This window comes from Eumetopias jubatus, unplaced genomic scaffold (assembly GCF_037043125.1).
Source record: "Eumetopias jubatus isolate StellerSeaLion01/CBP00866 unplaced genomic scaffold, mEumJub1_p1.0 scaffold_14, whole genome shotgun sequence".
Taxonomy (NCBI): Eukaryota; Metazoa; Chordata; class Mammalia; order Carnivora; family Otariidae; genus Eumetopias; species Eumetopias jubatus.
In genome coordinates this window covers 62651771-62676790 of record NW_028274820.1, presented here as the reverse complement: position 1 = coordinate 62676790, position 25020 = coordinate 62651771, and the positions used below count along the sequence as shown (strand labels likewise).

Genomic DNA, 25020 nt, shown 5'->3' with positions numbered 1-25020 from the left:
AATATAACACTGTATGTTAATATTGGAATTAAAATTATGTAACAAAAAATAGAGGCATATAAATACTTTAAAACATCAATATTTTTAATGTTTCTGAGATTACATACTTGAAACTATTTAAACATGATAAAAAAATGTCAACTTAAAAATGTACAAGGAGGTAGACAGCTTAACAAAATTATTTTGGGGATAAAAAAGCAAAAAAGATTGAAGCCCACTGACCCCAGAATACTTGTGTACACATACACCAGGAGTCATGAATAAAAATGTTCACGGCAGCATTATTTTTGGGGTTTTTTTTTAAAGATTTTATTTATTTATTTGACAGAGAGAGAGAGAGCACAAGGAGGGGGAGAGGCAGGAAGAGGGAGAAGCAGGCTCCCTGCTGAGCAAGGAGCCCGATGTGGGGCTCGATCCCAGGACTCTGAGATCATGACCGGAGCTGAAGGCAGATGCTTGACTGACTGAGCCACCCAGGCGCCCCTCATGGCAACACTGTTTACAATAATAAAGAACTGTTAACACCACCAATTCTATCAACAATAAAAATGGATAAATTGTGGTATTCATTCAATGGAATGAATAAAAATAAGGAGGAATACGCTATAGCTACAGACAATAACATAAGTGAAATATACAAATAATGTAACATATTTGGAATGACTCCATTAATATAATGTTGAAAACCAAGCCTACTGCCTGAGCATATTAACTGTTTAGGGATGCATAACTGAGTGTGGTAAAGCTATAGAAGTAGGGAAAATATTAAGTAAGGAGAATACAATAGAAGGGCACAGAGGGAGATTTTAAGAAACCATGGATGTTCTATTTTAGCATCGATGGTGGTACAGGAAGATTCACTTTATTAGTCTTTAAGATGTATATGTGTTTTATATACTATTCTGTATATAAAATATATTTCATAACAAAAACAATTTTTAAGAATTACCCTTTGATCCAGCAATCTTCACTTGGTAATTTATCCTAGCAATAATGCTATCAGTATACAAAGAATAGACAAAGATTTTTACTTCTGTTTGTAGTAGCAAAAACTGACCATCAATAAAAACAGCTGAATTTGTCCAATATCCCTATCATGGCCTATCAAGCCATTATTAAAAAGAATTTGTACACTTCTTGAGGAATTTTTACAGTATTTCAAGAAAAGAGCAGACAAGAACTCATAATATAATCCCATTTTTGTAAAACAATGACCACAAAATCCCTCTATGTGTGAAAACATTATATCCCTGCATAGCACAAAGGTTCAGAAGATAAATACTGGGTTAGTTTATTGGGCAGGTAAAGGTGTGGGTGGGGGGATAAAAAGGAAAAGAAAGTCCCCTCAAAATTAGGTGTGAACATATACACATGTATAAAGACATGCACTGACTAGTGTACCAAAGTGCCAGGATTTATCTATCACAGGGAGTAGATTTTCAGGTAGTTTTTTTATTTTGTTATACTTTTATGTGTTATTTCAAGATTTAATAATAGTATACATTATTTTATAGTCAGGAAGCACCAAGGTAGATATTGTCATTTTAGGCAAAGTATTTCTGGGCTCTGGAATAACAATATTCCAATTGGTAACATCTATACAGAAAGAGCCCTGGGTGGTCAGTTTACAAAGCAGAGACTAAGTCACATACTCCATCAGGAAAGCTTTTCCCAAGGTATATGCTACAATCAGTGCTTCTCACGTAGCAATGTGCATACAAATCACCCGGACATTTTTAAAATGCAGAATCTGTTTCCATAAATCTGGGGTGGGGCCTGAAATCGTTCTAAGAAGCTCCTAAGTGAAGTTAATACCATTGGTTCAGAGAATGAACTTCAATTAGCAAGGTGGTAAGCACTTGGAATGCATCAGGCCCGGTACTAGGCACTTCTGGAACCATTATATCATTTAATTGTTAGTACAACCTTCTGAAGCAGGTTTAATCATTTCCATCTACAATAGGTTTTGCTCCTTTGGGCCAAAGGGCTAATGGCATATACCCAGAGTCAGACAGACTTGAGTGTGAATCTGAGCTCTGGAATTATGAGTAATGGTAGCACAAGAATTCTAATAGTAGCCGTGATAATGAAACCACTACCAATTCTTTTCTGTTTATAGAAGTTACCTGTGTATGACTGCAAATACAATACTTGAGAAAACAGAAAGCAGTATTCCTACTTGCCAGAGATAACCAACTTTTAGTATATGGATGAATACCTCCTGGTCTTTTTTCTCATTACACATATATACACTCAATTTGGTAACAAAATACCAAAACAAATCCCCTATCACTTTTATAATCATTTGTTTCCAAGCTATCTCTCCACTAGGCTATGTGCTTTTTGGGAACAAAATTGTTTTTCACCTTTACATTCCCAGTACCAGAAAGCCTACCTAGCCTACTGCAGCAGGCATTAAATATTTAATGACCAAGTAAAACAACAAAGAAAAATCAGAGAGACTATATATGATGGTAAGAGAACAAGTTTCCGCCATGCTCACTTTTAAAGGCGGTTAAAACACAAAAGAATATTTAGGCTTTGTTGTGCTGCCTTCGCTTGTAAAGTCCACTATCACATTTTCATATATAGTATAAGGAATATTCTTCTCTAGTCCCTGCTATATATAACACCACCTTTTAAAATGTCTTAAGACATTAAGTATGTGCATACAAAGCAAAAGCAAGAATAATGTCAGTGGGATGGTAGACAATTTGATACCCAACAGATCTCAAATTTTTGTGGAGTAAGCTTGTCAAATTTCCCAAATTCCTCTATAGCTCCTGACTCTCAGAGGAAAATTGTTTTCAGAACACCAAAGAAATGATGCTGAGAGCACAAGTTTACACCACCCCTAAAAAAAGTGAAACCACCTCCTTCTTTGAACAAGCAACAGCAGGTTATCTTTCTATAAGTACCATTATGACTCCCTTTAGTGCACCAGCCTACAAAAGGACACTCTCTTTAGGCTGCTGACCTAATCATTTGTTCTTATACAGTAAATTTAATTACCTTTTTGGAATCTGTAATAATGGAATTTGCCTATACTAGTATATTCAAATAAAAAACATGGACATGTTTTTTCTTTTACTTAAAAGCCTTATTATTCTATAGTTTATCTTGGAAACTGAAGTCCAAGAAAATGAAAGATGAAGGTCATAAAGCTAGTTTTATTGACTTCTAAGTAGAACTTGGTCTCACCATTACCAGTGAGTCTTCCAAAAATATTTAATATAATCAAAAGTAAATGCAGCGAACTGTGCCCCAGACTGCTTTTAGTAATTTTTACTAGCTTTTTAAAAACAGTCTTCCCCAAAGTGGTGCATACACATACATATGTATGTGTGTGCACGCATGTACATACACACATACACACAAATGGAATATTACTCAGCCATAAAAAAGAATAAGATCTTGCCATTTGCAACATGGATGCACTTGGGTATTACGCTAAGTGAAATAAGTCAGACAGAAAAAGACAAATACCATATGATTTCATTTACATGTGGAATCTAAAAGACAAAACAAATGAACAAAAAACAAAAAAAACAGATTTTCAAATGCAGAGTTGGTGGCTGCCAAAGGGAAGGTGGATAGGGGGATGGGTGAAATAGATAAAGGGTATTAAGAGGTACCAACTTCCAGTTATAAAATAAAGTTGTGGTGAGGCACCTGGTTTGGCTCGGTCGGTAGAGCATGTGACTCGTGATCTCGGGGTCACGAATTTGAGTCCCACGTCAGGGGTAGAGTTTACTTAAAAATAAAAAAAAATAGTCATGGGATGAAAAGTACAACACAGGATATATAGCCAACAATATTGTAATAGTGTTGTACGGTAACAGATGGTTGACTATGTTTTCCGTGGTGAGCACTGAATAACGTACAGAACTACTGAATCCTTATGCTGTACACCTGAAACTAATATAACACTGGATGTTAATTATACTTAAATAAAAAAAACAAATGAGCCAAACTCATAGAAACAGAAAGAATGGTGGTTGCCAGGACTGGATAGTGAAAGAAATGAGAAGATGTTGGCCAAAGGTGCAAACTTCCAGTTATAAGATGAGTATGTTTCAGGGAATTTAATGTACAGCTTGGTGGCTACAGCTAATAGTCCTGTATTATAGACTTGAAATTTCCTAAAACAGTATATCCAAAATGTTTTTTCCACCAAAAAAAATGGTAATTATACGATGTGATGAAAGTGTCTTTATTCTGATAATCAATTTGCAATATATATGCATATCAAATTATCACACTGTACACCTTAAATTTACAGAATGTTGTATTTTTAAAATATATAAAAACACTCCTCATAATTACTAAAGGACTCCCCAGCTGAGGTTCTGCTATCCTTGCCACCTTTCTCAATCCATACAGCTCAATACAGAAGGCTAGAACAGATGAGCAGATCCTTCTCCTCACTTGTCTCAGCTTTGGTGAATCTTGATTTCAGAGACTTGGTATAGTCTGTCTCGCTGTCATAACAGCCATGAGATTCTGATTCCTCTTGCATAAAGGCTAGAATTTCTTTCAGGCCCAGCTGTTATTTTGGAGTACAGGTAAGTTGTACACAGAACTTAATATGATTGCTGACTCACTTATACTTCTTAGACTTGTATGAAAACAAAAACATGTTATAAGCAAAAAGAAAATTATGCCTGGCCATTGTCTATTTAATTTTTAAAAAGATTTAGACTAAAGCAAAAGTTCCAACTCTTGAATTTTTGTTCAACCACTTATCTATATTCCATGGACAAGTAAAAATTTCCCTCATACTTGGCAATACTGATCCTGAAAAATAAAGTTCTCGGAACTTTGTCCTTCTCCCGACAACTGACAATTTGCAAATAAATCAACCACTATATCCCACTTTGTTATAGTGAATACCGTCTAAAACATTTAATATCATCTAAAAACTTTCCCAGATAATTTAAAAATTAAAGAATAAAGTAGGAACAAATTTAAGCATTAATTTTTAAATAAAAGTTTATCTTGTATCTGAGATATCCACACAATCACACCTTGTATGTATCCATCATTAAACACTTTGTATATTCTTAGTTTCAGTGTGCACACATTAATAGTATTGTATGGTAATCCAGAGGGAGTAGCATGAAGGGACAGAGAAATGGGAGCAGCAAGAAAAAATTTCATTAATCTTTCCAATGTCTCCCATTTCTAACTTACTTTACAATTACCCCAAACATGAAAGAGTACATGTTGTCTGACTCCATTTATATAAAGTTCAAGAACAGGCAAAACTAATGATAATAGAAACAGGTACTACTAAGCAGCCTCTTGAAAGTAGGGTGTGAATAACTGTAAAGAAGCATAAGAAAACTTTTGGGGGTGAAGAAAATGTTCTCTATTTTGATAGTATATTACACAGTGTATTGTCAAATGCATTTGCCAAAACTCTTCAAACTGTACGCTTAGGATCTGTGCATTCCAATGTATGGAAATTAATCCTCAACTTCTAAAAAAAGGAAAAAAGTAGTTACTTCCTTTCCACAAAGCGGTCAGTTCTCAATGATAATTAAGACAAGGCTCAGGGAAAAAAAATTAAAATGGTTTAAAAAAAAAAAGATTAGAAAAGAATGTGACAATTACCCTGCTTGATGAAAACAGGGTCCATATCTGTTACATTCACTACTTATCAGCACCTAGCATGTGGCAGAAGCTTAATACTTTGTTTTACATGTTAAATCTAAAGTATAAAAGAACTATACAAAAACATCAGAGAACTGTAGCAAAAAAAGTAATTTAACTGGAGATGAAAAAAATTGTAGACCAATGGTTAATTTAAGGTGACAAGACTTCTTTGAGAATCTGATGAAAACCATAAATTACTCCTCTAAAAAAATTAACATTAACCACAAAATTTTGTATATAATTTCAGAAGCTTTATGAACTACCTGAAGTTTATCCCATGAACTCAATGACCAAAAGACTCTAAGTGAAGAACCTTTTTCTATAACTAGACTTGACTTTAGTATTTAATATGAATAAAAATGACAACTCTGCTTTGAATTATTTAAGAAACTATATCAGATTATTACTGCATTTTTTCTTTTGTTTACTGTGTTTTTTTTTTTTTTCCAATTCTACCAGTTCATTTTTATTGCTTCATAGATTTGGGAAATATTTATTTAACCATCTTTTAGAAAAAGAATTTTTTCTTCTTTTTTTTTTTTTTTCAAGTAAACTCTACCCCCATGTGGGGTTTGAACTCATGGCTCTGACATCAAGAGTTGCATGCTCTACCGACTGAGCCAGCCAGGCACCCCGAAAAAGAATTTCTAACTTTCTTTTAGAAACAATAGCCAATACATAACACTTACTCTAAATATTTTTTTCCAGTTTGATATCATTTTTCTCCTCTTATAATGATAACTCATTATGAAAGCAAAAACCACCTCATTTTCCTTAAATAATGGGATACTGAAGAGATATCATGGTGTGGTAGGCAGAATAATGGCCCTCCAAACATGTCTATAGCCTATTTCCTGGAACCACGCTAGGTTACATGGCAAAGTGGAATTAAGGTTGCTAGTCACTGATCTTAAAATAGAGAGATTATCCTAGATTACCTGGGTAGGCCCAACTCAATCACAAGGGTCCTTAAAATGTGGAAGTGGGGCAGAAGAATTAAAACCAGAGAGAGGTCAGTGTGAGAGAACTTGGCACAATGTTGTTCCCCCTTTGAAGACAGAGGAAGGGGTGCAGGTGGTCTCTGGAAAAATGCTGGAAAAAGACAAGGAAACAAGTACTCCCTTAGAACCTCCAGAGGCAGCTTATAAACATCTTGATTTCAGCCCAGTGAGACCCATTTTTGTACTGCTGACCTCCATAACTAGACTACATATGCCCTGCTTTAAGTCACTAGATTGGGGGGTGCCTGGGTGGCTCAGTCGTTAAGCATCTGCCTTCAGCTCAGGTCACGATTCCAAGGTCCTGGGATCAAGCCCCACGTCGGCCTCCCGCAGGAAGCCTGCTTCTCCCTCTCCCACTCCCCCTGCTTGTGTTCCCTCTCTTGCTGTGTTTCTCTCTGTCAAATAAAATCTTTAAAAAAAAAAAAAAGTCACTAGATTGGTAGTACTTTGTCACAACATCCATAGGAAACTAATATACATGGTGAAATGAAAACAAAACAAAACACTGATGTGATTCAGAGTCATAATGATTTATACAGCTTAAAAGTCAAATTTCTTAACATTTCAGAGGCTCAGTTTTCTCATTTATAAAATGAAAATTATGTTCTCGGTGTATTGCAGTGTTACCTGAAAATAGAGTATGTAAATATGCTTTTATAAACTGTAAAATATCTACAGATGTGAACTAGTAATATTATCACACAAGATAACATTCATGCTGGAATATTAAGATATATTTAATACATACATATATATATATAACTAAGAGTTCTATAAACAAGGCTTCATTGATATTTATTGAAACTATGTATTTCTGAAAGTTTGAGGCCAAAAAAATTAATATTTCTAAGAAATCACTTCAATGGTTAAAAAAAATTTTAAGTAAGCTCTACACTCAATGTGGGGCTTGAACTCACAACCCCAAGATCAAGAGCTGCACTCTACCCACTGAACTAGCCAAGAGACCCTTCAATGGTAAAAAATTTTAAATACAAGAACTAAATCTTCTACTACAAACTTCTATAATCCATGAAGAACACATCATATACCAATTTATAAAGATACTAAACATATAATAAGTTATTAGAATAGAGAATTTAATATTTATAGAATTTTGTCACTTGGAGTTATGGTCAATTTTAAATCACCTTTAATAAAACAGAAGAGGAATGATCTGGATAAATCCATTCGCAGAATTTTTTTTTTAATTAGTTATTACTTTTGGACTTCTCCCACCATACTGCCACAATAAATATTCTCTTCTTCCCGTTCTTCATTACTCTGAAAGAGTTCAAATGTTCCCCAAAAATGGGACACAATTGGGAGCTTATATAATTTAAATCCCTCTGAAACTAGATCCAATATATCTGAGACAGCTAAAAATCACCTTAAAAAATCTTGCCATTAATAAAGGCCCTTTCTTTTTCTTTCTTTTTTTAAAGATTTTATTTATTCATTTGACAGAGAGCATAAGCAAGGGGAGCAGCAGGCAGAGGGAGAGGGAGAAGCAGGCTTCCCCACTGAGCGGGGAGTCCGATGATGTGGGGCTCGATCCCAGGACCCCGGGATCGTGAACTGAGCCGAAGGCAGACGCTTAACCGACTGAGCCACCCAGGTTCCCAAAAGGCCATTTCTTCTTCATAGGAAGCAACAGACTTTTAAATAGCATTTTAATAATTTAAATTCATAATCCTGCACCATTAGAATTGACACAATAAATCTAATTCATAAAAATTTAATCTTGTAAGTCAATAACCTGGAAGGAAATATTTAAAATATATAAACAACCAAAGACTAATCTGTAGAATATATAATGAACTACAAATCAATATAAAATAGATAACCAAAAAAAATGGACAGGGCGCCTGGGTGGCTCAGTCAGTTAAGTGACTGCCTTCGGCTCAGGTCATGATCCTGGAGTCCCGGGATCGAGTCCCACATCGGGCTCCCTGCTCAGCGGGGAGTCTGCTTCTCCCTCTGACCCTCTTCCCTCTCGTGCTCTCTGTCTCTCATTCTCTCTCTCTCTCAAATAAATAAATAAAATCTTTAAAAAAATGGACAAAGTCAAAGGGTAAGCAATTCAAAAAAGAAATATACACAGCTAATAATAAACACATGAAAAGATGCTTATTTTCACTAGCAATCATGAAATGCAAATCAAAATTTTTCATCAAGTGAAATAAATGGAGGAACAAATAACATCTAAGAGCAAAGTTATGGAAAATTTAGTACTGTCATAAAATGGTGCAAAATAGATTAGCAGTGCCTCTGAGGTGGATATCTACTGAAATCAGTTATCTGTTCAGTATCTATTAAAGGTTAAAGTGTTGATACCATCCAACCAGAAAATCCTACTTCCAGCTACCTGCTGTACAATAAGGAATTTGTCTGGTCTTTGTTCCTGGGCTCCTGGCACAGAGCTTCTAAAACCCTTGGAATTTCCTGAGTGGTAAGAATGTCTTCACTATTCATGAGGCCCCTGGGATCACACGTGACTTTATGCTACTAAGACAATTCAGAATAGGGGCTAGTCACCAGAAAGACCGGTCCTAAGAGTAAAAGCTTGAGGGGTGATGAGACAGGCCAACCTCTAGAGAGGAGAGGGAGTCAGAGACTGAGTCCAATCATATGGCCAATTTTTAACCAACCATATCTATGTAATAAAACCCAAATAAAAAGTCTGGACACCTAGGCTTTGGAAGCTTTCTAGTTCAGGAACACACAGTAGGGCCAGGAGGTGACACAGCCTGATTCCATAAGGAGAAGGCAGGAAAGCCCTGTGTTCAGGATCCTCTCAGACCTCACACCGCGTCTCTTCATTTGGCTGGTCCTACTTTATACCCTTTATAATAAAACTATAATCCCGAATATACCATTTTCTTGAGTCCTATGAGTTATTCTAGTGAATTATCAAACCTGAGAAGTCATGGGACCTTCCCTCACACCCCCACTACTCCAAATTTGTAGTCATTTGATCAGAAATTCAGGCAGCCCGGGAACCCCAAAATGTAGCTAAAGCTGAAATGAGGACGGTCTTCTCAGGGCAGTGCCCTTAAACCTGTGGAGTCTGACACTAATTCCAGATGGTTGGTGTCATAGTAGTGCCTATCTGAGAAAAATCTGCACGTATGCATATATTGATAAAGATGTTTTTTACAACACCGAAAAGTGTAAACATCCTAAATGCTTACCATAAATAAACTACAGTACATGCATATTATGGAAAAGTAAGCAGTTAAAAAGAAGAGTTATACTTATATATGTCCTTCCACATTAAAAACTCCTAAACCCATTAAAAAGAAAAAAGCAGGTTTTAGAAGAATATAGTACAACCATGTTCTTGTCAACAATAAGTATCGCAAAATCTCATAAAAATCAAACTGCTTTTCTCTGTAAGTATGTAAATCAATTTATCAAAAAGTTACGAAGTACACATACATAAAAATGGTAACAGTGACATCTGGGAGTGAATGGGATCATCAGAGAAGGAATGAAAATGACTTTCATTTATCTGAATTGTTGAAATTTCATAGAAATGGATTACTTCTTAGGCAATTAGGGGGAAAAAAAGAGGACTCCCAGTTAAAGACAACTGCTTCAATACATTTATCAGACTCCCCTCAGTTCAAACATCTTACTAAAAGCATGAAAAATGTATTTTTTTTTTTAAAGGAATTAAGCCTATAAAAGTATAGAGGGGGAAAAAGGGATATCGTTAGACTACGGAAAGAAAATGAGTGGTAACTTTCACTGCAGAATTAGGAAAGCAGAAAAGCAAGCTGCTTTACACGAGGCACAAGAGAGAAAGAGTCACTGCAAGTCTCTTTCCAGTTATCCTCCCTGATTCCCAGCAACTAGGCAGCTGTTCCTCCCCCACGCTGGCATTAGACTGGAGGTTTGTTATTTGGAGAAAGCAAGTTTCTGGACTTGGGGATAACAGGAATAAAGACAGAGGTACCTACTGATAATGAATATGGGAATTAAATGAAAGTACCACACTGAGTGTTAACACTCCCGACTTTCTTCTCACTCTGCTCCTAGAACAGATGTATAAAATAGTACATCCTCCAGGCAAAAAGAAAAAAAAAAGAGAGAGAGAGAGAGAGAAAGAAAAGCCATTCTGGAAAATATGCCAATCCAAAAAAAAAAAAAAAGACAGTAATTCTTAGGAATTTCCCAATTCCTAAGAAAAGGGGCCCAAACAGATAACCCTGCATGCACACACAGCTTCCAATGAGAATGAATGGTGACCAGGCAACAATCACCAAACATTTGAAGAGAGAAGACTGAAGCCAAACAAAGAGAAAAAGCAACTGGGAAGAAATTGAGTAATTGGGAGGGGGAAATAAAGCATATGCATACACAAAAACACGTATCATTAATACTCTTAGAAAAAGACTGTACCCACAAAAGAACAAAACGTATGAAAAAATTCACAATTAAAAAAAAAAAGCTCTTGGAAATTAAAAAGATTATAGAAATAAACAAAAGTAAAGAGTTAGAAGACAGAAGTTGGGGAAAAAACTCCCATAAAAAGAACCAAAAACAAAGATAGAAAAAAGATACAGCAAAGGATCACTCTAAGTATCCAACACTGAAATGAGAAAACGGCAGAAAAAATAATCACAGAAATAATTCCAAACAACTACCCAAAATGAAAGATAAGAGTTAGCAAGCTGAAAGCGCCTATCAAAAATGCAGTGCAGAGTGGATGAACACAGATCTATCCCAAGATCTATAATACTGTTTTTCCATTGAATTTCTATCATTTGCAACTGAAAAAGTCTTAAGACTCTATGACCACAATGCAATACTTCTAATTTACACTAGAAATAACAAGAGGGTAGCAAAACAACGGTAAATTTACCAAAGATGTTAAAGTCATTTTAATATAACTCCTAGGTTTAAAAAAAAAAAAAAATCTTAGTTAACAAAATTATTCCTCAAGAGTGTTCATTTACTTAATGACAATAAAAATACTAAGTATCGAAAGCTATAGGAAATGACTACATGTACCGAGGAGTAATCATCGCCTTAATGCTTTTATTATTAAAAAAGAACAAAAGAAAAATAAAATGGACTAAGAAGCTAAAAGAGGGGCCCCTCTCGCTAGCTCAGTCAATACAGCATGCAACTCTTGATCTCAAGGCCGTGAATTCAAGCCCATTAGGTGTAGAGCTTACTTAAAAAAAAAAAAAAAGGAAAAAAAAGCTAGAAGGGCACAATTAACTTTACAAAATGAGAAAGAAAATAAGAGATAAGAGCAGTACTGATGAAATTAAAAAAAAAATAAAGTGGTAAAATTTATCATTCAAACCAAAAGCTGGCTCTTTGAAATCAATTACATGTAATAACTCATTATGTATATGTTTTCTTTGTTCTATTTCTCTCAGCTCACATGTATACAAATAAATTTATATATTATCAAACTAATCACAATTTCAACAAAAATTAGGATATATAAGATGGTCAGAATTTATTAAATTCAAATGATGGAATATATTCTTTTTTGATACACTAAATTTACTATTAAAAAAAAGAGCACTAAATCATGACTGATAGATATTACTCAAAATGCATCTACCAACCTGCCCTGTTAAGTATTAAAAACCTCACTAGAGTTTTCATGGGGAGAAAAAATTTAAATACTCCTGAAATTATACTTTGAAGAAGCTGCCCTTTCTAAAGGGCAATTCAGCAATAAAGATCAAATGCCTTGAACAAATGCCTATCTTTGGTTCTAACAATCCCACACTTCTGATAAATTTTTAAGAACTGGAGAAACATAAACATTTGCATGCCAGGATTGTGACAGCACTAGTACATAATAGCACCCAACTGCAAATAAACCGTATAAACCCCGCCTCTGCTTTCACTCTCACTCCTCCAACAGCTCATCCAGTTGGCTCCATCTTCCAAGAACAGAACATCCAGAGTCTGGCCACTCCTCACCACCTTCAGTGCCACCACCCTGGTCCAAGCCACTGTTATCTTTTGCCCTGAATTTTAACTCCTTGCTTGACTCTTGCCCTCTAGTGTCCACTCTCACACTGTGGCCAGAGTAATCCTTTAAAGGCCCAAGGCCGGTTATGTCAATCTTCTGCTCAAAAAACTCTCAAATGCTGGGATGCCTGGGTGGCTCAGTCAGTTAAACGTCTGCCTTTGGCTCAGGTCATGATCCCAGGGTCCTGGGATTGAGTCCTGCCATTGGGCTCCTTGCTCAGTGGGGAGCATGCTTCTCCCTCTGCCTGCCCTTCCCCCTGTTTGCGCAAGCACGCTCTCTCTCTCTGACAAATAAATAAAATCTTTTAAAAACAAAACGAAACTCTCAAATGCCTCTCCATCTCTAAAAGTCAAAAAACCAGCTCAGTGGTTTTATGATTCTGCCCCATCCCACTCCTCCTCTCTGCCCTCATCTACAACCCTCTGCATTCCAACTACACTGGTTTCACAGCTTTTCTCACCAAAACACATCAGGTACATTCATTCCTCGGGGCCTTTCTAGTTAACCGTTCCTTCTGCCTGGGTATGTTTTTCCTTTAGAGATCCCTCATGGCTTGCTCCCTTCCCTCTGCTTATATGTCAACCTTGTCAGTGAAGTTATCTCCAGAACACTACTTAACATAGGGACAAGTCTCCACCCCCCAATCTCTACCCACCTTTCCACTCCATTTTTCCCTGTCACATTCAACACCCACTGACACATTATTTTTACTTGTTTACTTTCTTCCTCAAGTAGGACAGAAGGTCCATGAAAGCAGGGGTATGTGTTTTATTTCTTCAGTTCTGTATCCTCAGTACAGTACATGGCAAAGTAGGTCCTCATTAAATACTTAGTGAATTTGGGAACACCGAGCAGTCATTAAAAACCATGTTATAAAAAAATTCAATGTCATGGAAGAAACTAAGTGGAAAGAGCATGTCATCAAAGAATATCTGACCCATGGATAAAAGAAGAGCTCACAAGAGAAATTAGACAATATTTTTAATTGCATGTTAACAAAACCACTTCAAAATCTGTGGGATTCAGCTAAAGCAGTTCTCAGAGAGAAATCTGTAGCTTTAAAATTTTACATTACAACATCACAAAAGTTTAAAATGAAAAGAATATATAGGATGAATGTTCCAAATTTTATTTCTGGCAGTAAGATTACGAGTTATTTGCTATTTTTTTTGTATGTGTTTTTCAGTATTTTCTGCATTTTAGTTTTCTCTAATGAACATGTATTATTTTTATGATTTAAAAAAAAAATTTCCATCAACTTCTTCTCCTTGGGTTCAATTGCACTGGTTGGAAGCAAGTCACAGGTCCTGCTAGACTCAAGGGGAGGGAATGACAGGTGCAATTGTTCTCCTACTCTGCTTGTCTCTTAAAATTCTTGCTCCCCAGGATTTCATGCTTGCTCCTCCTCAATTTATATTCATCCCTTAGTAATCCTATTTTTTGGCTTCACTTAAAATCTGCTAATTGACTATTTCTCAATTTTTGGTAATGTCCTAAATTACTGACGTATATTTCCAACTGCTTAAAGGATGTTTCTAGATGGAAACCCCATAGCCACTCAAAATTTAACAGGCCTGAAGGAACTCATTTCCTAAAATTTTTTTCCTTTATTTTTCATATTGGTTAATGACATCACTATGCACCCTGGTTCTCAATCCTATCAGTTTTACCTTAGAAACCTCACTCAAATCCAACTTTTCCTCTCCTCCACCAAAGCTATAATTTCAATTTAGGCACCTTCCACCAATTATAGTCTAAAAGAATCCTAGCTTATCTTCCTGCTATCTCTCCCCTCCTAACAAGCAATTTAATCATGAGTAGCAGTGCTCTAACAGTGTCACAGGCTGAGCACTGCACTCCTCAGGAAGGCTGCCATCCATTATCAACTATGACCATAGGGGTGCCTACTTTAAAACTTGGCTAAGTAAAACAAAGGTACAGTACTATAAAATCCTCAACAAATGGTCCAAACCGACTTTTCTAGTTTCATGTTCTCATCAGTTATCCTTACGGCCTACAACCCAGACACATTTAACTTTTCAATATGCCCTAACAAAATCCAAGGCTTTTGTGGATTCTTCCTTAGTCTGTTAGTGTCCTCCCCGCCCCGCCCCCAACGACTGCTAAATCCTTAAAGTTCAAATGTTACCTGTCTCTGTGAAGTATTCCTTACTTGAAACAAGGATACCTTACAAAACATTTTGTTAATAGTCCTATTACAGCACTTGTTACAATGTATATTCAACTGAGACCTGAGCAAGCACAGGAGAAGCCTTGTTTGCACCCCTGAAAACTACAATGCCAGCCCCTTAAAAAAATAAATTCATGTTTACTAAAGCAACATTTACCATATACATTAGAACTTTTCTAAAGTAAATGAAAAGTGAGTTTAAAAATAAAGTTAGAACAGTAGCATGTTTAACTGGTCAACCTAAGTCTACAATCAATGTGGTAAACTGCAGGATGGCCACACATGATCCCTGTCTTCTGAAATTTACACCTGTCATTCCCTCCCCTTGAGTATAGGGGGACCTGTGACTTGCTTCCAACCAGTGCAAGCAGCAAAGCAATGAACTGTATGTGATTACAGTACATATTTACGTAAGAGTGTATGTAGCACCAGCTCACCTCGCTAGACTGTCTCCTTTGCTGGCTCTGAAGCAGCAAGATGTCATGTGCTTAGCAACTATGAGGAAATGAATTCTGACAACAACTTGAGGCAGCTTGAAGAGACCCTTCCCCAGTTGAGTCTCTAAATAACAACCCAGTCCTGGCATACTTTTATTGCAATCTCGCAGAGGACCCAAGCTAAAATGAACCCAGACTCCTTACCCATAAAAACTGAGATAATAGATATGTTTTGTTTTGGACAGCAAAATGTATAGTAATTTGGTAATAACGAGAAGAGAAAACTTACAAAATCAGAACCTAAGGTATTTCTGAACCCTACTGTTTACACAAAAGATATGTCTTCCCCAATTTCCAAACACTTAAACAAGGGTAGAACAAACTCATTAGTTAATACCAAATACATGCACAATTGAAACATTTAAGAAGTACTTTGCTACATAAAACTGTTCCTATACTTTTTTTAACCCATTTGCTAATATACTCAATCATAGATATACCCAGCATATTCAGTAAGTATAACATTAAGGGAATTCTCCTTATAAACACAGAATAATCAATATTTTAAAAGCTCGTACCTAATTAACAGTATTGGTAACCAAAAAACAAATAACCCACTTACTGGTTACGAGGCTAAGCAATCAAATTGGAGGGGGCTGGGGACTTGCTGGAGGCACTATCCTTAGTTCAAGGACTGGCTTTGCAACTAGCAAAGCATCAGAAGGACTCAGGTCAGGCACCTTTCATATCAGATGATGCCCAGTGCAACACAAACCACTCCTTCCTCCAGCCCACCTTCTACCCTGCAGACAAGAGAACTTTCGGGGAAAAAAAACAATAAAATAAAGCTGGAGGTGGAAGAAGAGGGGTGAAAGAGGATTTTCAAAATATTCCCAAAGCAGAAACTTCCAGGACAGAGCCCACACTTTAGCATAACAAAGCATACAACACCAGGTATCTCCTATAGTGTTTAAAGATATGTGGGATTACAAGTGAGAAACATTAACCGCCAGAGTTGTTCTTTTGGGCAGTGACAAGGTTGGTAGTTAGAAGTGTAATTTTTCTTATGAAGAAGCAGGTATTTCTCTTCTGCCACACTGCATAAAGGTTTTCAAATGAATTAAAGAAAATTCAGAAACAGGAAGTAGATTAATCACAATAACCCAAATTCAAATATTTTGGCACTAGATACTGGTAAGAAGGGATGACTGAGAATGATTCAGTAACAATGGAGATAATTCACTACCTTAAAAACCTGCATCTTTTTTTTTTTTTTAAGATTTTATTTATTTATTTGACAGAGAGAATTAGTGAGAGCAGGAACACAAGCAGGGAGAGTGGGAGAGGGAGAAGCAGGTTTCCCGCCGAGCAGGGAGCCCGATGTGGGGCTCGATCCCAGGACCCTGGGATCATGACCTGAGCCGAAGGCAGACGCTTAACGGCTGAGCCACCCAGGTGCCCCAAAACCTGCATCTTTCTTGAAGATTAGGAGAAATAAATCTGTCTAGAAATACAGATTTCATTTAACATACTCCATTTTAAGAGATAACCCACACTCCTTCAACATAAGGAATCATGTTTCCTACGTAACAGAAGGCGCCTGAATTAGTCAGACTACTGAAACACTGAAGGACACAACAGACCCAAACAAACTCAAGCCAATTAGGAGAAGGCCGAAAGCAACTGAGTAGCACCAGTTAACAGTCTAGATTAATGCATTTTACATTTTCACTTCTAGACTCACGGATAGGTTATAAGAGAAGCCCACATATTTCCAGAAATAATCTCCATTCACTGGTATATTTTATAGTCCTTTTTCAAATACCTTCCCTATCCTTGCTGGATCATTAAAAGACTATTCTACCACCCATAATAACTGATTTTATGAACATTAGCAACTTGATAGTGGAAAAAATGTAGACATAAAGCCAAAAAAAATCCTAAAATACCAAGGCTTTAAAATATTAGCTTATATATATATACATCACTAAAGGCCTGTTTTAAAACAAAGGTGATAGACAAGAGAAGGCTTTTGTTCACTTTAATAGTATTAGACTCAGCAGTCCAAAAGAAGTAACAAAAATAAGAAAAACCGTTCAGTTCTAGGAAATTTCTGTAAACTAAAATATTCTGTATTAAGCACCTCTCTTCTGGTTCTCTCCAGAGAGAACTAAAAATGTATTCACCTAAAATACATACTCAAAACATAAAACTGACACAGAAAACCTCATTCAATTTGGTAATTCATTATGATGAAACTACTAACAATTCAATTTGCTAGACTACTATTTAAATAAAGAAAGAAGTGGTATATTGTTTAGGTTTTCTATAAATTACATGACAGCCCAAAAGAGAAGGACAATTTTCCATCTTATTAGTACCGTATTTTCCTATTACAAAATAACACAAATATCAATTAAAATAAGTTTTACAAAATTACAGCAAAACTTCCCACTAATTAAAAAATAATTCCTTTTCTCAATTTTCAGAGGGAATCACTTCATATATGCCCATTTATACAATTTGTAACTGAAGACATTGATACTATTATACACACTAAGAAATTAAATCAATGTGAAGTATAATCAAGTGTAATTTTTTACAGTAAGATTCATCATCTGAAAATAAATATAAAGATTCATCATCTCGCTTCCTAAATCTCAGGATGAGGAGAAATATGCTTCTATTAAGTTTCCCTGATAAACCTACCCATTGAAACAGAAGTAAAAATCTCAATAAAGCAAATGCCAGTAGAAAGATGTGTTTTTACGTTAAGTGTACTCCATCTCCCTGTGTCAACCAGGATTTAAGGTCCTGGCATATTGATTTGTTCCTATCATATGATGGGAACAAGTAATTTCTCTGATCCCCTTCCACACTCTCTCCAGTTTTTTATCTGAACTACCAAACAGACTATTTGTTTTCTCAAATTTCAGAAAAATGATACATAACTAGAATCACTCTAAGAGCACAGGAGAAAAAAATTAGTTGGCCTACAATAGCTGCCTTAGGACATTAGGGCACTATTCTCTGCAGACACCTGGTTAAGAAAGGCTGCCCCAAGTTCCACAGTATCACTGTGCTATTAGGCCCCAATCATCCTAACCCTGAAAGTACAAAAAGAACTAAGCGCAGAGAACTAGGAACTTAAATAAGAAAAAAGGTAAATTTGCTTTACTTCTACTTTTATGAACCAGGTCTTTGTTATTTGCTAATTTACTGTGAATTAAAAACCTAAGTGTCAACTATTTGCCCCCCTGCTCTGAATGGAAGGTATTTATTTTCAGAAAATAAACCCATACAGATATACTCTTTGTTAAAGAAAATTATTAGCCCTTTAATCAGTGTATTTGAAATAAGATATTAATTTGACAAGCTTCTTCTTACTCTTTTAACAAACTTTTAAATACATCTTTTGATAACTGCTGAATGCAAATTTTCACTTTAAAACGATATTTTTAAAAACCAGCTTAGCCTTTATTCTTGCACTAATCTCCCATTCTCAAGAAACTGTCTTTCATGGGGGTGCCTGGGTGGCTCAGTCGTTAAGCGTCCGCCTTCGGCTCAGGTCATGATCCCAGGATCCTGGGATCGAGCCCCGCACGGGACTCCCTGCTCAGCGGGAAGCCTGTTTCTCCCTCTCCCACTCCCCCTGCTTGTGTTCCCTCACTCGCTGTGTCTCTCTGTCAAATAAATACATAAAATCTTAAAAAAAAAAAAATAAACATGACATTCCCATTCTCAATATGCTAACATGAATACTGATAGTACAGAATATTAGAACAGATAAATTACATTATTGAACATTCCACTTCACCAACTCAAATTTCTCGCATATATAAGCATATAAAAAAGGGGCCACAAAAATGGAGGGAATGGTTTCCTCAGTTTCAGCTGTGCTCACTTGTGAATTTATGTAATATAATGCAGTGACACGGGGATGTTTATCTTCTATAGTCGGCCTTTCTAACCAGATTAAACTTCCAATTTCTTCTCAAGAACTAGGAAGGAAAAGGTGTCTTGATTCGTTTACGATATTAACCGTTTTGAGGTAAAGTAAATCACTACTGAACATAACTGAGCAGGCCAAATTAAGTTTCCTCAGATCAAGTGCACCCTTCCTGTTTCTACATAAAAGCACATTTTGCTATTTAAAATTTCCACTTATCACAAGTGACTTTTCCTGAACTCGCAGTCAACACTGCTTTTCCAAAAGCACCTATGCTTTTACGGCATCTTTTAGGCAGGATTCCCATAAGAAACTGCTTTCAATTTTTTAAAATGCCCTGTCCAAATTAAGAGGAACTCACATTAACCATTTTCTAAAGTAGCAATTCACTGGGGTCAAAAATACATTTTTCCATCACACATTCAACCAATTAAACTGTATGCAGTAGGTGGGGCTGTTTACATAGACTTAAGGATTCCAGTTTTATATTAACAGTCCAACGGAGATAACTCCCTCCTTTATCAAATACTCGTATGTTCCTTTGAGACCCTCTGACTGTTGGCCTTTAAAAAAAATGCTCACCACTTGAGTCCCCAGTTAGAACTACGTTTGGCAACTGGTCTTCTGACTTCCTGATACTAGAAGCTACAAGCACGAGGGCTGTTGCATCGGTTTGTTTCAGAAACAATCTTTGCTCCATTCACCCCAAGGGGAAAACAAGGGCTTCCTCTACTGGGCACCCACTGTGAGGCGGGGGGTAACCCCCGGTGTCTAAAAACCAAAGCCCAGGGAGTAGCGGGAGCGGCGCGGCCGGGGTTAAGTGGCGGTTCTCCTGCCCAGAGGGGCGAGCCGGCCGGGCCGCGCGGCAAAGCCGCGACGCTCAGGCTGAAGGAGAAAAGAAGAAGGGTAAACCCCAGCGCGGCCGTGGCGCACGTGCGGCCCGCGAGAGGCAGAGAACCGGGGAGCCGAGGAGGGGAGGGAGCCGTACCTCCAAACATGTGCGGCGAGAGGTGAGCTGGTAAGGAGCCGATCACCAGGCGCGGGCCGCCGGAGCCCCCGCCCGCCGGCCGGTCTCTGCTGCCGCCGCCGTCCTCGGGGCTGCTGTGCACCGAGTCCTGCGAGCCGTACGGGCCGCTGCTGCTGTTGGGGATGCTGAAGGAGGACTGCGCCGCGCGGGCCGCCGACGCCACGCTCCCCACGGCCCCGCCGAGGGAGCGACTGCGCGGAGCCGCCGAGGCCGACGCGGCGCCGCCGGAGGCGGTGGGCTGGTGCGCGCCGGGCACCTGAGCCGGAAACCTCCCCGCGGCCGCGGCCCGCGCCCCCGTGCCGCTGCCGCCGCCCGCGGTCCCATTGGTCCCTCCGCTGCTGCTGGAAGGTAGATCCGAGCCCGAGTAGGCACGGGTGCGGCCGTTAGCAGCGGCCGGGCCGCTCTGCTTGGCGCCCATGGCCGCCCTGCCCCGGGCCGGGCCCGCGCGCGGCGCCCCGAGCGCCGGGAGGGCGGGAGCGAGCGCAGGAGCGAGCAGGCAGGGCCGAAGCGCCGCGGCCGGCGCAAGGAGAAGCCCGCACGTCCAGGGCCGCCGCCCGGCGCCCCGAAGGGCGGTCAGCGCCCGGCGCGCTCTTGTGTTAGGGGGCGGCGGGCGAGACCGGCGGCCTGCGGGAAGTCGCGGGAAACGAGGAGAGGAGAGGAAGGAGGTCGGGCTGCGGCGGACGCCACTCGCTAGCTCCGGCGGGAGGGGCGGCTCAGGTGGCTGTGCGGCTGCCGCTGGTTTCGATTCTGGTGCGCCGCGACGGGTCGCTACCGCTCTCTGCCGTCGTCGCCGCTCTCTGCGCCCCGGGCCTCGGTACCGCCTCCTCCCGGGCGGCCGCAGCTACCGCCGCCATCCTCCCGCTCACACGGCGGCTCGCGGGTGAGTGGGAGGCGCCCGCCCAGACTCCGCCGGGGCCACCTTCCCTCCTCCCACAGCCACCCAGCTGTTATTAACGGAGAAAGAGGAAAAACGGGTGGCGCGTGAGGAGAGGATGGAGGAGGGGAGGGAGGGGCGGCGCGCGCTTCCCGGCAACCGTCGCCCCACTCCCCCCTGCGAAGGAGGGGCGAGGGGGGAGGTTCTGGGCCACGAAGGTGGGGGCGCCCAGTAGGGGAGGACGTTCCCCGGCCCTCGCACCGGAAGGCCGATGAGCAGCGCGGCTCCAAAGTGCACCCGGACTAGGGTGTTTGGGTCGCAGGCGGTGGCCCCACCCCCGCCCCCTCGCGCCGCCCGGCGGATTGGCTTCCGCCGGCCCGGCCCCGCCTCCCCCGGCCGCGACCTTCCCGCCCCGGCCCCGCCTCGCCAAGGTACAGCGGTGTGGTAGGTGCCGCCACCCGCGGACTCGGTGATGGACAGGTCGTTGGCCCCGCCCCCTCCTCCTGGCCGCGCCCCTTCCTCCACGGCGGGGCCTAAACGGATTGGAGGGACGGAGCCCCTCGGGGCGCCAACCAGAAGGCGGCCCCTCCTCTCGCACGTGGCCCTGGGACCGTGGATTAGACCGCGTCTCCAAACTTCACGTTTTCCCAGCGGGGCTGGGAATGGCTGTGTCCTAGGTCCTGAGCCTCCAGTTTGGGTGGGTGTTAACCTCCTCGTTGGTGTTACTAAGAGTGTGTCTTTTAAATAAAACAGAAGCTCAGCAATGTTGATGATAAAAGACTAAGAACCGCAAAAACATAAGAAATAACCAAGAAGGCAGAAGTCAACTCGATCTTAACTAGATTTACCCCATAAAACTGACCGTGGAGGAAGCGCAGTTGGAAGAACTAAAGATAATCCGGCCTGACCTTCAGTTGTAAGGCAAAAACCGTGGTGCAGAGAAAGCTGCATCTGATTTAGGAGATCTGGGGTCTAGGTCTGGGATCAGAACTAAACTACGTGTAGTAGGCAAACTTTACCTTTTTGGACTTTAGTTTCCTGATCTGGCATGTTTGTATTAAATCCCTAGGGCACTGACAGCTTTAAAATCCTGTAATTTCTCTAGGGGCACCTAGCTGGCTCAGTCACTAGAGCCTGAGACTCGATCTCTTGGTTGGTGAGTTCAAGCCCCACTTAAATAAATAAACTTTAAAAATAATAATAAAAGCCTGTAATTTCTCTAAAATGGAATTTAGCAAAATTCTCCTCAGTTCATTTCTAACTGTGATGTAGTATCTTGGTGGCAGAGCATGGTCTGGATATCCTTTTTGAAAATTCCTGAAGTGTCCACTATGTGAAAATAATAGCAACTGGTATTTTTGTACGAACTGCAAAAATAAATACCTTCTTTTTTCCACATTTGTAATGTCATTTATGTAAAGATTTTCATCATTCAAATATGAAAATTAAGTTTTCAAACAAAAGTGAAGAATATATGTATAGATAGATACATTTTGTATATATAAGACATCTGAAGATGTGAATGTATGCATATATTTATCAATATATATGTGTCAATGTGTGCATATATATGTAGGGAAATGAAAAAATAAAGCTACTCAATGGAAATCTAAAATTATTTCATCTTGTGTACGAGCTTACTGAAACCATTGGTTACTTGGTAAGCAGAGAAAAATTTGAAAGGCTAAAGTGGTAACCAGAATGACAAGTTCTAATTCAAGAAGGTATTTAGTGATTTGATCTGATTTAACTTTTATTGAATGAGGCCTTTGGTGTAAAACTCTGGTTCAGCAGGAATATAGAAAAGTAACACTATGATTTAAAAAAAGGAGTAAAGGACTTCAGCAAGTCTCTGAGGAGCTAACAACTGGTAAGTTAAAGGATTTCACATTCATCATTATATATGCATTTTAAAAGTTTAGGTAACTATAATATAGAGCAAATGCCATTCAGTAGTTAAAACTATTAAATGAAAAGATTTAATGATAAAACTGTATGACTCTTAGTCGTATTCAGATTTAATTATATTTTGCTTCATCACATCCAAACTTAGATTTTTAAATCATTTTTACTCAGATGGCAATTACACCTGAAAGCACTCAACATTTATTCCTAACTAGGAAAAAAAAAATCTGATAGCACCAGGTTTCTAACATTCACATCATCCACAAGAGCTGGAATTTTACATGTCTGAACAATTGTTTGATTTATGTCCCTTCCTCACAAGACTAAATTCCCTGAGAGCATGGAAGGCATGTGGGTTTTTTGCTCACCATCGGCAGTGCTTGGCGTACAGTAGCCTCTGGGTAAGTATTTGTTGAATAAATGAGTGGCCAGAGGGTGCCTGGGTGGCCCAGATGGTTGAGCATCTGCCTTCAGCTCAGGTCATGATCCCAGGGTCCTGGGATCGAGTCCTGCGTCGGGCTCCCTGCTCCTTGGGAGCCTGCTTCTCGCTCTGCCTCTCTCTCTCTCTCTCTCTCTCTGTCTTTCATGAATAAATAAATAAAATCTTTAAAAAAAAAAAATGAGTGGCCAGAAAGTCATTTACAGGCTGAATGTTGGACATAAGAGAATAGAAATTGAAGTGGATCATGAAACTCATAAATAGGTGTTTTGTGTTAGTCATGCCAGGCAGAACATTAGTCAGGACAGGCTAAGCTACACAGCAGAATCAAACCACTAAACTTGAGGGTCATAATGCCTGGAAAGCACATTGTGAGCTCACCTGGTCTTCCCTCTCATCTCTTCAGATGGTTCCCCACCTGAGTGGCAATCTTGGGTTTCTCTTCAAGTGGTGGCTCAGGGACCCAGGCTCTTACGCAGTGGCTAAGCAGACCCCCAGACTCCTCACAGAGCCCTTCTCTAAATCCTGTGTACCTGGCTGGCCAAAGAAAAAGGGCAGATATTGAAAGAAGTTTCAGCCAAGCCCGGAAGGGTTTGTGTCCCTCCTACCCACTATCCATGCTGGTAGAAATCAGTCACATGTTCTAACCCAACTGCAAAGGGGTCAGGAAATGCAATCTTAGGTGTGTGCCCAGGAAAAAAAATAATTTTGGCAAGCACATAGCAGGCATATCTTTGCCGCACACACAAGAACAGTTGCCTGACTGTCAAATATCTAAGCTAAATATTAAATCTTAGTAAAACTTTATACAATAAAAGTTAAGTTAAATGAAAAATTTCTCGTGACAGTTACTATTAAGACATCAAAATGTAGTAAAGAAAAACTAAATTTTTGTGTGCATGCAGATCAACTAAATCCTATCTACTTTAAATTGTGTTTCTAGAAATACCGTCTAACAGAACTCTTAATTTAGCCATGTAGATCAGTGATCCTCGAAGAACAGTCTCCAGATTAACAGTACCTGTGTTGCCTGGGAACTTGTCAGAAAGGCAGATTATCAGACCCCCCCACCCCAGACCTACTGAATCAAAAAGTGCTTGAATAAGCACTCTAAAGGGTTCTGATGCACATTAATGTTTGAGAACACTGATCTAGAGAATTACTGGTTAGTTTAAAAAAAGAATACCATGTTAAGATGTGATCATCATTTTGATTAAATGCCCTCTCCCTATGGATGTCCCCTGTGACCCCACTGCAACCACATCATCACAGACTGACTCCAGTATTCCCACTAAGTACTATATTAATGCTTCCCTTCACAGCACTGATCATGCTGTTGATCTTGCTTGCTTGTCACTAAACAGTGCGGTCTCACATCTATTCTATACCTCCCATACCTAAGAGGCCTCACATCTATTCTATACCTCCCATACCTAACACAGTGCCTAGCACCTCTGATGGACAATAAATGATCTGTGAATGAATATTCTTACTTACATGATTGTTTCTTGAAGGTCACACATGACCTTATCTTA

General features: G+C 39.3%; 1 protein-coding gene across 2 annotated transcripts in view; it reads right to left on the bottom strand.

The window, feature by feature from the left end:
- The window catches only part of ZNRF2 (zinc and ring finger 2), a 99805-nt gene extending 78372 nt beyond the window's left edge, over positions 1-21433 (bottom strand). The window contains exon 1 of one of the 2 annotated variants that reach the window (XM_088018546.1): positions 20229-21433. In XM_088018546.1, coding sequence (XP_087874672.1) covers positions 20229-20685 — 457 coding nt within the window. In that variant the 5' untranslated portion in view covers positions 20686-21433. The remainder of the gene's footprint in view (positions 1-20228) is intronic. The other variant, XM_028119263.2, reaches the window with a different exon arrangement.
- Between the last annotated feature and the right edge of the window lie 3587 nt (positions 21434-25020).